Genomic DNA, 15586 nt, shown 5'->3' with positions numbered 1-15586 from the left:
CATATGGACCAATCCTCTGCAAGCAAAAGGTACTGGTCCAAGCATTGTGCCTTTTTCGATTTAGACCAAAGGGTGGGCCGCAATCACCAGGTGCAGTCTCAGTGCTTACCAATTGGCCCTCCCTTTCTCAAGTTACGACAGCACGCCTCCCTTTTCATCGATGCCTCCGGCTCTGCGCCACCCAAGTGTCTGGAAAATAACAATGTTTCTTTCCCTCGGTTGCTTCCCCTGCAGTGTTTGTGACCGATGCCATAGCCAGTCCTGTGTTTCAAATAGCCCTGCAGGTTATGGGTCGGAAACTACCTGCTGCCTCCAGAACGCTGTGTGCCGCCGTCATCGAGTATTTGGGGTCAATAGACCAGGCAGAGGGATGCAGGTAACCATCCCGGTGTTGTCTTCCATCCGCGCTCTGCTTTTTCTCTCTCTTTTACCGAGTCTCTCTCTTTGGCTTACTCTCTCTCTTTGGCTTACTCAGTCTCGCTCTCTCTCCCTCTCTTGCATTCTCTTTCTTGCTTTCTGTCTCTCTCTCTTTCTCTCTCGCGCTTTTCTCCTTCTCGCGCTTTTCTCCTTCTCGCGCTTTTCTCTTGCTCCCCCTCGCTTCGCTCCCCCTCGCTTCCTCCCCTCGCTCCCTCCCCCTCGCTCCCTCCCCCTCGCTCCCTCCCCCTCGCTCCCTCCCCCTCGCTCCCTCCCCCTCGCTCCCTCCCCCTCGCTCCCTCCCCCTCGCTCCCTCCCCCTCGCTCCCTCCCCCTCGCTCCCTCCCCCTCGCTCCCTCCCCCTCGCTCCCTCCCCCTCGCTCCCTCCCCCTCGCTCCCTCCCCCTCGCTCCCTCCCCCCTCTGTCTGTCTCCCCCCTCTGTCTGTCTCCCCCCTCTGTCTGTCTCCCCCCTCTGTCTGTCTCCCCCCTCTGTCTGTCTCCCCCCTCTGTCTGTCTCCCCCCTCTGTCTGTCTCCCCCCCTCTGTCTGTCTCCCCCCCTCTGTCTGTCTCCCCCCCTCTGTCTGTCTCCCCCCCTCTGTCTGTCTCCCCTCCTCTGTCTGTCTCCCCTCCTCTGTCTGTCTCCCCTCCTCTGTCTGTCTCCCCTCCTCTGTCTGTCTCCCCTCCTCTGTCTGTCTCCCCTCCTCTGTCTGTCTCCCCCTCTCTGTCTGTCTCCCCCTCTCTGTCTGTCTCCCCCTCTCTGTCTGTCTCCCCCTCTCTGTCTGTCTCCCCCTCTCTGTCTGTCTCCCCCTCTCTGTCTGTCTCCCCCTCTCTGTCTGTCTCCCCCTCTCTGTCTGTCTCCCCCTCTCTGTCTGTCTCCCCCTCTCTGTCTGTCTCCCCCTCTCTGTCTGTCTCCCCCTCTCTGTCTGTCTCCCCCTCTCTGTCTGTCTCCCCCTCTCTGTCTGTCTCCCCCTCTCTGTCTGTCTCCCCCTCTCTGTCTGTCTCCCCCTCTCTGTCTGTCTCCCCCTCTCTGTCTGTCTCCCCCTCTCTGTCTGTCTCCCCCTCTCTGTCTGTCTCCCCCTCTCTGTCTGTCTCCCCCTCTCTGTCTGTCTCCCCCTCTCTGTCTGTCTCCCCCTCTCTGTCTGTCTCCCCCTCTCTGTCTGTCTCCCCCTCTCTGTCTGTCTCCCCCTCTCTGTCTGTCTCCCCCTCTCTGTCTGTCTCCCCCTCTCTGTCTGTCTCCCCCTCTCTGTCTGTCTCCCCCTCTCTGTCTGTCTCCCCCTCTCTGTCTGTCTCCCCCTCTCTGTCTGTCTCCCCCTCTCTGTCTGTCTCCCCCTCTCTGTCTGTCTCCCCCTCTCTGTCTGTCTCCCCCTCTCTGTCTGTCTCCCCCTCTCTGTCTGTCTCCCCCTCTCTGTCTGTCTCCCCCTCTCTGTCTGTCTCCCCCCTCTCTGTCTGTCTCCCCCTCTCTGTCTGTCTCCCCCTCTCTGTCTGTCTCCCCCTCTCTGTCTGTCTCCCCCTCTCTGTCTGTCTCCCCCTCTCTGTCTGTCTCCCCCTCTCTGTCTGTCTCCCCCCTCTCTGTCTGTCTCCCCCTCTCTGTCTGTCTCCCCCTCTCTGTCTGTCTCCCCCCTCTGTCTGTCTCCCCCCCTCTGTCTGTCTCCCCCCCTCTGTCTGTCTCCCCCCCTCTGTCTGTCTCCCCCCCTCTGTCTGTCACCCCCCTTCTGTCTGTCTCCCCCCCTCTGTCTGTCTCCCCCCCTCTGTCTGTCTCCCCCCCCTCTGTCTGTCTCCCCCTCTCTGTCTGTCTCCCCCTCTCTGTCTGTCTCCCCCCCTCTGTCTGTCTCCGCCTCTCTTCTGTCGTCTCCCCCTCTCTGTCTGTCTCCCCCTCTCTGTCTGTCTCCCCCTCTCTGTCTGTCTCCCCCTCTCTGTCTGTCTCCCCCTCTCTGTCCGTCTCCCCCTCTCTGTCCGTCTCCCCCTCTCTGTCCGTCTCCCCCTCTCTGTCCGTCTCCCCCTCTCTGTCCCTCTCCCCCTCTCTGTCCCTCTCCCCCTCTCTGTCCCTCTCCCCCTCTCTGTCCCTCTCCCCCTCTCTGTCCCTCTCCCCCTCTCTGTCCCTCTCCCCCTCTCTGTCCCTCTCCCCCTCTCTGTCCCTCTCCCCCTCTCGGTCCCTCTCCCCCTCTCGGTCCCTCTCCCCCTCTCGGTCCCTCTCCCCCTCTCGGTCCCTCTCCCCCTCTCGGTCCCTCTCCCCCTCTCGGTCCCTCTCCCCCTCTCGGTCCCTCTCCCCCTCTCGGTCCCTCTCCCCCTCTCGGTCCCTCTCCCCCTCTCGGTCCCTCTCCCCCTCTCGGTCCCTCTCCCCCTCTCGGTCCCTCTCCCCCTCTCGGTCCCTCTCCCCCTCTCGGTCCCTCTCCCCCTCTCGGTCCCTCTCCCCCTCTCGGTCCCTCTCCCCCTCTCGGTCCCTCTCCCCCTCTCGGTCCCTCTCCCCCTCTCGGTCCCTCTCCCCCTCTCGGTCCCTCTCCCCCTCTCGGTCCCTCTCCCCCTCTCGGTCCCTCTCCCCCTCTCGGTCCCTCTCCCCCTCTCGGTCGCTCTCCCCCTCTCGGTCGCTCTCCCCCTCTCGGTCGCCTCTCCCCCTCTCGGTCCCTCTCCCCCTCTCGGTCCCTCTCCCCCTCTCGGTCCCTCTCCCCCTCTCGGTCCCTCTCCCCCTCTCGGTCCCTCTCCCCCTCTCGGTCCCTCTCCCCCTCTCGGTCCCTCTCCCCCTCTCGGTCCCTCTCCCCCTCTCGGTCCCTCTCCCCCTCTCGGTCCCTCTCCCCCTCTCGGTCCCTCTCCCCCTCTCGGTCCCTCTCGGTCCTCTCCCCCTCTCGGTCCCTCTCCCCCTCTCGGTCCCTCTCCCCCTCTCGGTCCCTCTCCCCCTCTCGGTCCCTCTCCCCCTCTCGGTCCCTCTCCCCCTCTCGGTCCCTCTCCCCCTCTCGGTCCCTCTCCCCCTCTCGGTCCCTCTCCCCCTCTCGGTCCCTCTCCCCCTCTCGGTCCCTCTCCCCCTCTCGGTCCCTCTCCCCCTCTCGGTCCCTCTCCCCCTCTCGGTCCCTCTCCCCCTCTCGGTCCCTCTCCCCCTCTCGGTCCCTCTCCCCCTCTCGGTCCCTCTCCCCCTCTCGGTCCCTCTCCCCCTCTCGGTCCCTCTCCCCCTCTCGGTCCCTCTCCCCCTCTCGGTCCCTCTCCCCCTCTCGGTCCCTCTCCCCCTCTCGGTCCCTCTCCCCTCTCGGTCCCTCTCCCCCTCTCGGTCCCTCTCCCCCTCTCGGTCCCTCTCCCCCTCTCGGTCCCTCTCCCCCTCTCGGTCCCTCTCCCCCTCTCGGTCCCTCTCCCCCTCTCGGTCCCTCTCCCCCTCTCGGTCCCTCTCCCCCTCTCGGTCCCTCTCCCCCTCTCGGTCCCTCTCCCCCTCTCGGTCCCTCTCCCCCTCTCGGTCCCTCTCCCCCTCTCGGTCCCTCTCCCCCTCTCGGTCCCTCTCCCCCTCTCGGTCCCTCTCCCCCTCTCGGTCCCTCTCCCCCTCTCGGTCCCTCTCCCCCTCTCGGTCCCTCTCCCCCTCTCGGTCCCTCTCCCCCTCTCGGTCCCTCTCCCCCTCTCGGTCCCTCTCCCCCTCTCGGTCCCTCTCCCCCTCTCGGTCCCTCTCCCCCTCTCGGTCCCTCTCCCCCTCTCGGTCCCTCTCCCCCTCTCGGTCCCTCTCCCCCTCTCGGTCCCTCTCCCCCTCTCGGTCCCTCTCCCCCTCTCGGTCCCTCTCCCCCTCTCGGTCCCTCTCCCCCTCTCGGTCCCTCTCCCCCTCTCGGTCCCTCTCCCCCTCTCGGTCCCTCTCCCCCTCTCGGTCCCTCTCCCCCTCTCGGTCCCTCTCCCCCTCTCGGTCCCTCTCCCCCTCTCGGTCCCTCTCCCCCTCTCGGTCCCTCTCCCCCTCTCGGTCCCTCTCCCCCTCTCGGTCCCTCTCCCCCTCTCGGTCCCTCTCCCCCTCTCGGTCCCTCTCCCCCTCTCGGTCCCTCTCCCCCTCTCGGTCCCTCTCCCCCTCTCGGTCCCTCTCCCCCTCTCGGTCCCTCTCCCCCTCTCGGTCCCTCTCCCCCTCTCGGTCCCTCTCCCCCTCTCGGTCCCTCTCCCCCTCTCGGTCCCTCTCCCCCTCTCGGTCCCTCTCCCCCTCTCGGTCCCTCTCCCCCTCTCGGTCCCTCTCCCCCTCTCGGTCCCTCTCCCCCTCTCGGTCCCTCTCCCCCTCTCGGTCCCTCTCCCCCTCTCGGTCCCTCTCCCCCTCTCGGTCCCTCTCCCCCTCTCGGTCCCTCTCCCCCTCTCGGTCCCTCTCCCCCTCTCGGTCCCTCTCCCCCTCTCGGTCCCTCTCCCCCTCTCGGTCCCTCTCCCCCTCTCGGTCCCTCTCCCCCTCTCGGTCCCTCTCCCCCTCTCGGTCCCTCTCCCCCTCTCGGTCCCTCTCCCCCTCTCGGTCCCTCTCCCCCTCTCGGTCCCTCTCCCCCTCTCGGTCCCTCTCCCCCTCTCGGTCCCTCTCCCCCTCTCGGTCCCTCTCCCCCTCTCGGTCCCTCTCCCCCTCTCGGTCCCTCTCCCCCTCTCGGTCCCTCTCCCCCTCTCGGTCCCTCTCCCCCTCTCGGTCCCTCTCCCCCTCTCGGTCCCTCTCCCCCTCTCGGTCCCTCTCCCCCTCTCGGTCCCTCTCCCCCTCTCGGTCCCTCTCCCCCTCTCGGTCCCTCTCCCCCTCTCGGTCCCTCTCCCCCTCTCGGTCCCTCTCCCCCTCTCGGTCCCTCTCCCCCTCTCGGTCCCTCTCCCCCTCTCGGTCCCTCTCCCCCTCTCGGTCCCTCTCCCCCTCTCGGTCCCTCTCCCCCTCTCGGTCCCTCTCCCCCTCTCGGTCCCTCTCCCCCTCTCGGTCCCTCTCCCCCTCTCGGTCCCTCTCCCCCTCTCGGTCCCTCTCCCCCTCTCGGTCCCTCTCCCCCTCTCGGTCCCTCTCCCCCTCTCGGTCCCTCTCCCCCTCTCGGTCCCTCTCCCCCTCTCGGTCCCTCTCCCCCTCTCGGTCCCTCTCCCCCTCTCGGTCCCTCTCCCCCTCTCGGTCCCTCTCCCCCTCTCGGTCCCTCTCCCCCTCTCGGTCCCTCTCCCCCTCTCGGTCCCTCTCCCCCTCTCGGTCCCTCTCCCCCTCTCGGTCCCTCTCCCCCTCTCGGTCCCTCTCCCCCTCTCGGTCCCTCTCCCCCTCTCGGTCTCTCTCCGTCTCTCTCTGTCTCTCTCCGTCTCTCTCTGTCTCTCTCCGTCTCTCTCTGTCTCTCTCCGTCTCTCTCTGTCTCTCTCCGTCTCTCTCTGTCTCTCTCCGTCTCTCTCTGTCTCTCTCTCTGTCTCTCTCTCTGTCTCTCTCTCTGTCTCTCTCTCTGTCTCTCTCTCTGTCTCTCTCTCTGTCTCTCTCTATGGAGGTGTGTGTCAGAGGGACGATGGGGAACAAGCAAGCCACCTGCTTTAATTGTCTCCTCCATCCCTCCCTCCATCCCCACCCAGTCCACTGCAGGTGTTCCTGAAGGACAAGACGGCCAGCCGCCTCCTGGAGAGCATCATCCAGGTGTCAGGCAAGAAGCTCTTCAGGAAGCTGTACAAGTCACACTTCAGAGGCCAGCTGGTGGTCCTGGCCCTCCACCCCATCGCAAACTTCACTGTGCAGCGGCTCCTGGCCGCCACCCCCTCACAGAAACTGGTGAGTTGCATATGGTATGGGGGTTAGACAAGCCCCTTTCCCCCACCCCCCACACCCAACCCACCTCTGTCCTGGGAGTGTTTGATGGGTACAGTGTAAAGGGAGCTTTACTCTGTAACTAACCCTGTGCTGTACCTGTCCTGGGAGTGTTTGATGGGGACAGTGTAGAAGGAGTTTTACTCTGAATCTAACCCCGTGCTGTACCTGTCCTGGGAGTGTTTGATAGGGACAGTGTAGAGGGAGCTTTACTCTGTATCTAACCCCGTGCTGTACCTGTCCTGGGAGTGTTTGATGGGGACAGTGTAGAAGGAGTTTTACTCTGAATCTAACCCCGTGCTGTACCTGTCCTGGGAGTGTTTGATGGGGACAGTGTAGAAGGAGTTTTACTCTGAATCTAACCCCGTGCTGTACCTGTCCTGGGAGTGTTTGATAGGGACAGTGTAGAGGGAGCTTTACTCTGTATCTAACCCCGTGCTGTACCTGTCCTGGGAGTGTTTGATGGGGACAGTGTAGAAGGAGTTTTACTCTGAATCTAACCCCGTGCTGTACCTGTCCTGGGAGTGTTTGATGGGGACAGTGTGGAGGGAGCTTTACTCTGTATCTAACCCTGAGTTGTACCTGTCCTGGGAGTGTTTGATGGGGACAGTGTAGAGGGAGCTTTACTCTGTATCTAACCCCATGTTGTACCTGTCCTGTGAGTGTTTGATGGGGACAGTGTGGAGGGAGCTTTACTCTGTATCTAACCCCGTGCTGTACCTGTCCTGGGAGTGTTTGATGGGGGACAGTGTAGAGGGAGCTTTACTCTGTATCTAACCCCGTGCTGTACCTGTCCTGGGAGTGGTTGATGGGGACAGTGTGGAGGGAGCTTTGCTCTGTATCTAACCCTGAGTTGTACCTGTCCTGGGAGTGTTTGATGGGGACAGTGTAGAGGGAGCTTTACTCTGTATCGAACCCCGTGCTGTATCTGTCCTGGGAGTGTTTGATGGGGACAGTGTAGAGGGAGCATTACTCTGTATCTAACCCCGTGCTGAACCTGTCCTGGGAGTGTTTGATGGGGACAGTGTAGAGGGAGCATTACTCTGTATCTAACCCCGTGCTGAACCTGTCCTGGGAGTGTTTGATGAGGACAGTGTAGAGGGAGCTTTACTCTGTATCTAACCCCGTGTGTACCTGTCCTGGGAGTGTTTGATGGGGACAGTGTAGAGGGAGCTTTACTCTGCATCTAACCCCGTGCTGTACCTGTCCTGGGAGTGTTTGATGGGGACAGTGTAGAGGGAGCTTTACTGTGTATCTAACCCCATGCTGTCCCTGTCCTGCGAGTGTTTGACGGGGACAGTGTAGAGGGAGCTTTACTCTGTATCTAACCCCGTGCTGTACCTGTCCTGGGAGTGTTTAATGGGGACAGTGTGGAGGGAGCTTTACTCTGTATCTAACCCTGAGTTGTACCTGTCCTGGGAGTGTTTGATGGGGACAGTGTAGAGGGAGCTTTACTGTGTATCTAACCCCATGTTGTACCTGTCCTGTGAGTGTTTGATGGGGACAGTGTGGAGGGAGCTTTACTCTGTATCTAACCCCGTGCTGTACCTGTCCTGGGAGTGTTTGATGGGGGACAGTGTAGAGGGAGCTTTACTCTGTATCTAACCCCGTGCTGTACCTGTCCTGGGAGTGGTTGATGGGGACAGTGTGGAGGGAGCTTTGCTCTGTATCGAACCCTGAGTTGTACCTGTCCTGGGAGTGTTTGATGGGGACAGTGTAGAGGGAGCTTTACTCTGTATCGAACCCCGTGCTGTATCTGTCCTGGGAGTGTTTGATGGGGACAGTGTAGAGGGAGCATTACTCTGTATCTAACCCCGTGCTGAACCTGTCCTGGGAGTGTTTGATGGGGACAGTGTAGAGGGAGCATTACTCTGTATCTAACCCCGTGCTGAACCTGTCCTGGGAGTGTTTGATGGGGACAGTGTAGAGGGAGCTTTACTCTGTATCTAACCCCGTGTGTACCTGTCCTGGGAGTGTTTGATGGGGACAGTGTAGAGGGAGCTTTACTCTGTATCTAACCCCGTGCTGTACCTGTCCTGGGAGTGTTTGATGGGGACAGTGTAGAAGGAGTTTTACTCTGAATCTAACCCCGTGCTGTACCTGTCCTGGGAGTGTTTGATGGGGACAGTGTAGAAGGAGTTTTACTCTGAATCTAACCCCGTGCTGTACCTGTCCTGGGAGTGTTTGATAGGGACAGTGTAGAGGGAGCTTTACTCTGTATCTAACCCTGAGTTGTATTTTGCGAGAACAAGTACAGCAGACACATGGGGAACTCCACCAGCTGCAAGTTCCCCTCCGAGCCCCACACTCACCATCCTGACTGGGAAATATATCGGCCGTTCCTTCACTGTCGCCGGGTCACAATCCTGGACCTGCCTCCCTGACAGCACTGTGGGTGTTACCCACACCACACAGGGACTGCAGCCGGTTCGAGAAGGCGGCTCACCCACCACCTCCTCGAGGGGCAATTAGGGCCAGCAACGCCCCATATCTGGGGGACGAATTGGACAGAAAACACATGGCGTTGGCACCTGGGTTGCTGTTGATGAACCGGGCTTGTATCTGCAATCAGCTGAACCTGCTCTAATCTACCGCCTGCTCACTGTCTCTCTCTGTCTCTGGTTATTCTCAGTTCTCCAAGGTGTTTGATGAGCTCTGCCCCGCCCTGGAGGACATGTTGGCGCAGGGCCACATGGGCATCATCACTGAGCTGGCAGCCGCCTGCGTGAAACACAAAGCCAAGCAGGCGGAGCTATTGACGAAGCTGTACCAGGTCAGTGACTCGCAGGTACTCGTCCTCCCTTACACCCCATCACCCCCGCTGACCCTCCCTCCTCCGGAGAGAGCCCTCCCTCGGGGTGTTTGAGTAGGTGGGAGAATCACTGCAGGAGGCCTTTCAGCCCAATGGGTCTACACCGCCCCTCTGATCGAGCACCTCACCTCGGCTCACTCCACCACCCGATCCCCGTAATCCCACCTAGCCTGCACATCCTTGGGCTCAGTGGGCCGAATGGCCTCCTTCTACACTGCAGTGATTCACTGTGGCAGGAAACCGGAGCACCCGGAGGAAACCCACGCAGACACGGGGAGAACATGCAGACTCCGCTCAGACCCATTGGGGGCGGGGGGGGGGGCGGGAAGAGTGAGTGAGTGGTGGGAGCGAGGCTTCGGACTTTGGTGACCTCCTGCTGATGGCAGCTCGCGTCGGCAAGCGATGCCGCTGGGGTGCGACTAAGTTCTGACGGACACGCCCCCCCCCCCCCCCCCCCCCGCAGCCTCCGTCCAACCTTGCCGACTCATTCTCTGGCTTACGCCCGGGATCTCTTTCTGCTCTTTAGGCCTTCCACTGTTGCCAGCCGGCCTCGAGGAGAACGGCCTGCTCCCCTCTCTTCGTCTCCCTCCTGACCTACGAGATTTTCTACGGCCTAGGCGACGAGGACGTGACCACCGAGCACCAGGTAAAGGCCGGGGGCGGGGGGGTGGAGGGGTGGGGGTGGTGAGCGGTGGGGGTGGGGTGGGATCGACGAACCGTTTGTCGGGTGCGTGTCCTGTCCTTGCTCTGTTTATCTCCCATCCTCTCTTTCCCTTGCATCCTTGCCCAATGAGAACCTGCTCTGTTCGAGTCTCGAACGGTTGAAAGGTCGAAGAGCGTGACCATCGACCTTCCAGAAAGCCAGGCGCAGAAGGATGCAACTGGAGCCCATCTTTACGCATTTTTGTTTTATTTAAATGTCGATGTTTATTTGGAGAGATGCACGTTACAAGCATGTATGTCTTTTACAACAATCAACAAAGGCCATCAATTGACTTTTTAATTCCAGACTTTTCTTTTAATTGAACCTGAATTCACATTTCACCATCTACCGTGGTGGGATTCGAACCCCGGGCCTCCCGAGCATCGCCCTGCGTCTCTTGGTCCGGCGACAACACCACTGCCGCCTTGGGGGAGCGGGCAGCTATTGTTGCTAAAAACCGGCATCCTTTGTCCTCCTTGAAGAGTGAAACGCGATCCCCTCCCCCCTCCGCATGCGCGCTCGGCTGTGCCCCTGTCTGTGTCTCGCTGACCGGTGTTCTGGTGTCTCCCGTCTCTTTTCTCCCCCCACACTCCCTCAGCCCTCGGAGGAGCAGCGCCTGTCGTCCATCAGTTACCACGGTTCGCTGCTGACCCAGCACCTGCTGCACTTCGACGAGCCCGCCCCGGTGACGCTCAGCCTGGCCGCCATGCCGCAGGGAGACCAGGTCAAGCTGGCCTGCGACCAAGCCGGCAGTCACGTCTTCGACGCTCTGCTGACCAGCGGCACCGTGTCAGACAAGCAGCGGAGGAAGGTGCTCCGCAAGCTCGAGGTGAGGCCAAAACCTTTTTTTGTAAGGAAATGTAGAGGACCCAACTCTTTTCTTTCCAATTACGGGGCAATTTAGTGTGGCCAATCCACCTACCCGGCACGTGAGGTGAGGCTGAAAACTGAAGTGAGAGGGTATAACGGAGGGTATAAAATACTGACTGAGACAGAGAGAGGGGGTTAAGAAGGGTTCAGATCGAGGGTATAAAATATTAACTGGGACAGAGACGGGAGTTAAGGAGGGTTCAGATCGAGGGTATAAAATATTAACTGGGACAGAGACGGGGTTAAGCAGGGTCCCGATTGAGGGTATAAAATATTAACTGGGACAGAGAGGGGTTAAGGAGGGTCCCGATTGAGGGTATAAAATATTAACTGGGACAGAGAGGGGGTTAAGGAGGGTCCCGATCGAGGGTATAAAATATTAACTGGGACAGAGACGGGAGTTAAGGAGGGTCCCGGTCGGGGGTATAAAATATTAACTGGGACAGAGAGGGGGTTAAGGAGGGCCCCGATCGAGGGTATAAAATATTAACTGGGACAGAGAGGGGGTTAAGGAGGGTCTCGATCGAGGGTATAAAATATTAACTGGGACAGAGAGGGGGTTAAGAAGGGTTCAGATCGAGGGTATAAAATATTAACTGGGACAGAGAGGGGGTTAAGGAGGGTCTCGATCGAGGGTATAAAATATTAACTGGGAGAGAGAGGGGGTTTAGGAGGGTCTCGATCGAGGGTATAAAATATTAACTGGGGCAGAGACGGGGTTAAGGAGGGTCCCGATCGAGGGTATAAAATATTAACTGGGACAGAGACGGGGTTAAGCAGGGTCCCGATCGAGGGTATAAAATATTATCTGGGACAGAGAGGGAGTTAAGGAGGGTCCTGATCCAGGGTATAAAATACTGGGACAGAGAGGGGGTTAAGGAGGGTCCCGATTGAGGGTATAAAATATTAACTGGGACAGAGAGGGAGTTAAGGAGGGTCCCGATCGAGGGTATAAAATATTAACTGGGACAGAGAAGGAGTTAAGGAGCGTCCCGATCGAGGATAATAAAATATTAACTGGGACAGAGAGGGGGTTAAGGAGGGTCCCGATCGAGGGTATAAAATATTAACTGGGACAGAGAGGGGGTTAAGGAGGGTCCCGATCGAGGGTATAAAATATTAACTGGGACAGAGAGGGGGTTAAGGAGGATCCCGATTGAGGGTATTAAATATTAACTGGGACAGAGAGGGGGTTAAGGAGGGTCCCAATCGGGGGTATAAAATATTAACTGGGACAGAGAAGGGGTTAAGGAGCGTCCCGATCATGGATATAAAATATTAACTGGGACAGAGAGGGTGTTATGGAGGGTCCCGATCGAGGGTATAAAATATTAACTGGGACAGAGAGGGGGTTAAGGAGGGTCCCGATCGAGGGCACAGGAGGTGACACCCCAGTCAAGTCGGGTTACCCCGGGGCAGGGTCTGTGATTGCTTTTCGAGGCCCGGGTCTCTCACATTTGCCCCTGTTTATCTCCCTTTGTGTTTCCTGCAGGGCCAGTTTATGCAGCTGGCCTGTGATCGGCATGGCAGCCGGGTGCTCGACCAGATCTGGGGATCGGCGTCCCTCAAAGCAAAGCAGACCATCGCCGCAGAGCTCGGTGAGCCTTTCCACTTTCTGCCCTCCCCTGTCTTGTGTTCCCGCAATGTCCTCCTGCCACAAACAACCCCCCTCGCCCCCACCCTCCCCTGTACCCCCAAACCTCCCCCACCTTCACTTCCCTTCTTGCTGTCGCTCAGAAGGATCGGGGATTGGAAGAGGTTTGCCGGAGGGGCGACGCGCGGTTTGCCGATGATTCGTTGGTTGGCTGGTTGGCTGGTGGGGTGGGGGGGGTGGAGGGAGGAGGAGGGAGATGTTGGGGACGGTTCCAGGGATAAGAAAGGCAAATGGATTGAGAGTCTTTATTGCAAAGCGGGAGTTTCGGGTATTAAAACTCGGGAGGTCTGGCTACAACCGTACGGGGCCTTGGTGAGGCCTCACCCTGGGTACTGTGCCCTGTTTTGGTCTCCTTACTTAGGAGGGACGTACCGGCATCGGAGGCCGTTCAGAGAAGGTTCACGGGGCCGATTCCCGGGATGAAGGGGGTTTGTCCGATGAGGAAAGGATCAGAGGAGATCTTATTGAAACGGATCAGATTCTGAGGGCGGGGGGGGGGTGACGGTGCATGCTGGGAGGATGATTCCCCCTTGTTTGGCAGAGGGGGGAGGGGGCTCCGTTTGAAAATGAAGGGGCTCTGCGATTGATGACGGGGATGAGGAGGAATTACTTCTCTCGGAGGGAGGCCAGTCTGTGGAATCTTCTCCCCCAGAGAAGCAGCGGAGGCTGCGGGTCACTGAATATATTCAAGGTCCGAGTTAGAGAGAGTTCTGATCGACGAGGGGGTTGGGGGTTAAGGAGGAGGAGTTAGAGAGAGTTCCGATTGACGAGGGGGTCGGGGGTTAAGGAGGAGGAGTTAGAGAGAGTTCCGATCGACGAGGGGGTCGGGGGTTAAGGAGGTGGAGTTAGAGAGAGTTCCGATCGACGAGGGGGTCGGGGGTTAAGGAGGAGGAGTTAGAGAGAGTTCCGATCAAGGGGGTCGGGGGTTAAGGAGGAGGAGTTAGAGAGAGTTCCGATCGACGAGGGGGTCGGGGGTTAAGGAGGTGGAGTTAGAGAGAGTTCCGATCGACGAGGGGGTCGGGGGTTAAGGAGGAGGAGTTTGAGAGAGTTCCGATTGATGAGGGAGCCGGGGGTGCGGGGGGGGGGGTGGCATTGAGGATTGTCGCTCCTCACTCCTGTCCGGTGAGTAGGAGCCCCAGCCAGGGCTGGAAGAATGTGAGGAGCTGCCCAACCTCTCTTTTTCCCCCCACCTCACCCTCACCACCTCTTTGCCTTGTGTTTCAGCCAGCAGAGAGAGCGAGCTGTGGGGCGACCCGATTGGCCACCACATCGCGCGGAACCTGGCCCTGACGCACTTCGTCAAACGCCGGCGCGAGTGGGACGAGCATCAGGCGGCGGAGAGCAAGCGGCGGAAGATGTTTGCGGAGCTGCTGGAGGATTGAACGAGGGAAGGGGGGGGTCCGGGGGGAGAGAAGGGTGGAGGTTTGAGATGGGGGTAGGGGGGGCGTTGGTGAGGGCGGAAAGACCGAGAGTGTGCGACCGTCGGGCGTCACTCCCGCGCCCTCCCCTCTCCTGAGTCCAGTTCCTCCAACGCTGCTTTCACGCCCTCCACCCGTGTCCCCCCCCCATGGGTACTGGATTGGAACAAGCTATTTCAGGAATGACTGCGCCTTCATCCGTGGGTCGGAGCTCGTTTGGTGTCACTTTACCTCTGTGTCGTAGGAGGCAGTGAGCAATACGAGATGGAGAGAGAGACGGACGGACTTTCGTCCCCCCGCCCCCCCGAGGGCAAGGAGCCCCTGGATTTACCAGCTTGCGCCAACCTAGGCCGACGTGGCAATTAGCCTCTTACTGACCCTGCTCCTATTAGGAGGACCCCAAGGCCTTTGGACCGGTGGGGAGTGGGGGTGGGGGGGGAGGAGAGAGAGTGCTTGAGCCAGAGCTGGACAATTTCACCCTGGGGGTGATGCTGCATCTCCGGATTCCTGCTGTGCGGGTGGGGTTTTGGATTTAAGCTGGTGACTCAACTGACGCGGAATTCCATCGGGAATGCTTTATTGTTCGGTCAGAGTGAACAAATTGCACAATAAAAGCTTTTCACTGCTCCCCCCCGGTTTACGCCCTCTTGACAAACCCCCGACATGGCGCAGTCCTGCCGCTCATGAACGCCTCGCTGCATCTCTACGAGACTCATGCATTCACGGCCAACAGAAGTACCTCGAAACCGCAGTCACTGTAGTCGCAATGTCGGCCATTGTGGCGGCTGTATTCTGCACAGCAAGATTCTACTGGCAGCCACGAGCTGAGCGGCATGGTTGATCTGTATTTTTGTCCCACTCCCCCAACTTAGTGCTTGAGTGATAACTATTGGCCCATGTGTGTGCGTGTGTCCCTGGCTGTGTGTGTGTGTCCCTGGCTGTGTGCGTGTGTCCCTGTTCAGCTGTGTGTGCTTCCCTTCGCATGTGTGGCTCTTGCGTGTGTGTTTGTGTGCGTGTTCGTTCGTGCCTGCCTGTGTGTGCGTCCTTGTTCAGATCTGTGTGTGTGTGGCACAGTGGTTAGCACTGCTGCCTCACAGCGCCATATCCGGGTTCAATTCTGGCCTTGGGTGACTGTGTGGAATTTGCACTTTCTCCTGGTGACTGCGTGGATTTACTCCGGGTGCTCTGGTTTCCTCCCACAGTCCAAAGAGGTGCAGATTAAGGCGGATTGGCCATGCTAAAATTGTTCCTTAGTGTCCAAAGATGTGCAGATTAGATGGGGTTGCGGCGATATGGCAGGAAGTGGGCCAAGGTAGGGCGCCCTTTAAGAGGATCGGTGCAGACTCGATGGGCTGAACGGTCTCCTGCAATCTTGCACTGTAGAATTTCTGTTGGGTGTGCATCTGCCTGTCTATGCGCGCATCTGGCTGTGTGCGCGCGCGTCTGGCTGTGTGCGCGCGCGTCTGGCTGTGTGCGCGCGCGTCTGGCTGTGTGCGCGCGCGTCTGGCTGTGTGCGCGCGCGCGTCTGGCTGTGTGCGCGCGCGCGCGTCTGGCTGTGTGCGCGCGCGTCTGGCTGTGTGCGCGCGCGTCTGGCTGTGTGCGCGCGCGTCTGGCTGTGTGCGCGCGCGTCTGGCTGTGTGCGCGCGCGTCTGGCTGTGTGCGCGCGCGTCTGGCTGTGTGCGCGCGCGTCTGGCTGTGTGCGCGCGCGTCTGGCTGTGTGCGCGCGCGTCTGGCTGTGTGCGCGCGCGTCTGGCTGTGTGCGCGCGCGTCTGGCTGTGCGCGCGCGTCTGGCTGTGTGCGCGCGCGTCTGGCTGTGTGCGCGCGCGTCTGGCTGTGCGCGCGCGCGTCTGGCTGTGTGCGCGCGCGTCTGGCTGTGTGCGCGCGCGTCTGGCTGTGTGCGCGCGCGTCTGGCTGTGTGCGCGCGCGTCTGGCTGTGTGCGCGCGCGTCTGGCTGTGTGCGCGCGCGTCTGGCTGTGTGCGCGCGCGTCTGGCTGTGT

General features: G+C 60.3%; 1 protein-coding gene across 1 annotated transcript in view; it reads left to right on the top strand.

Annotated features, from left to right (window-relative positions):
* The window catches only part of LOC140417931 (nucleolar protein 9), a 24727-nt gene extending 10511 nt beyond the window's left edge, over nt 1–14216 (top strand). The window contains exons 4-10 of the mRNA XM_072501363.1: nt 203–376; nt 5904–6096; nt 8765–8905; nt 9471–9590; nt 10246–10476; nt 12010–12115; nt 13396–14216. Coding sequence (XP_072357464.1) covers nt 203–376; nt 5904–6096; nt 8765–8905; nt 9471–9590; nt 10246–10476; nt 12010–12115; nt 13396–13553 — 1123 coding nt within the window. The 3' untranslated portion in view covers nt 13554–14216. The remainder of the gene's footprint in view (nt 1–202; nt 377–5903; nt 6097–8764; nt 8906–9470; nt 9591–10245; nt 10477–12009; nt 12116–13395) is intronic.
* The last annotated feature ends 1370 nt before the right edge of the window (nt 14217–15586 follow it).

The sequence above is a fragment of the Scyliorhinus torazame genome, chromosome 5 (genome assembly GCF_047496885.1).
Source record: "Scyliorhinus torazame isolate Kashiwa2021f chromosome 5, sScyTor2.1, whole genome shotgun sequence".
Classification (NCBI taxonomy): Eukaryota; Metazoa; Chordata; class Chondrichthyes; order Carcharhiniformes; family Scyliorhinidae; genus Scyliorhinus; species Scyliorhinus torazame.
The sequence above is the reverse complement of the archived record's forward strand: the minus strand, read 5'-3'. Positions and strand labels throughout refer to the sequence as shown.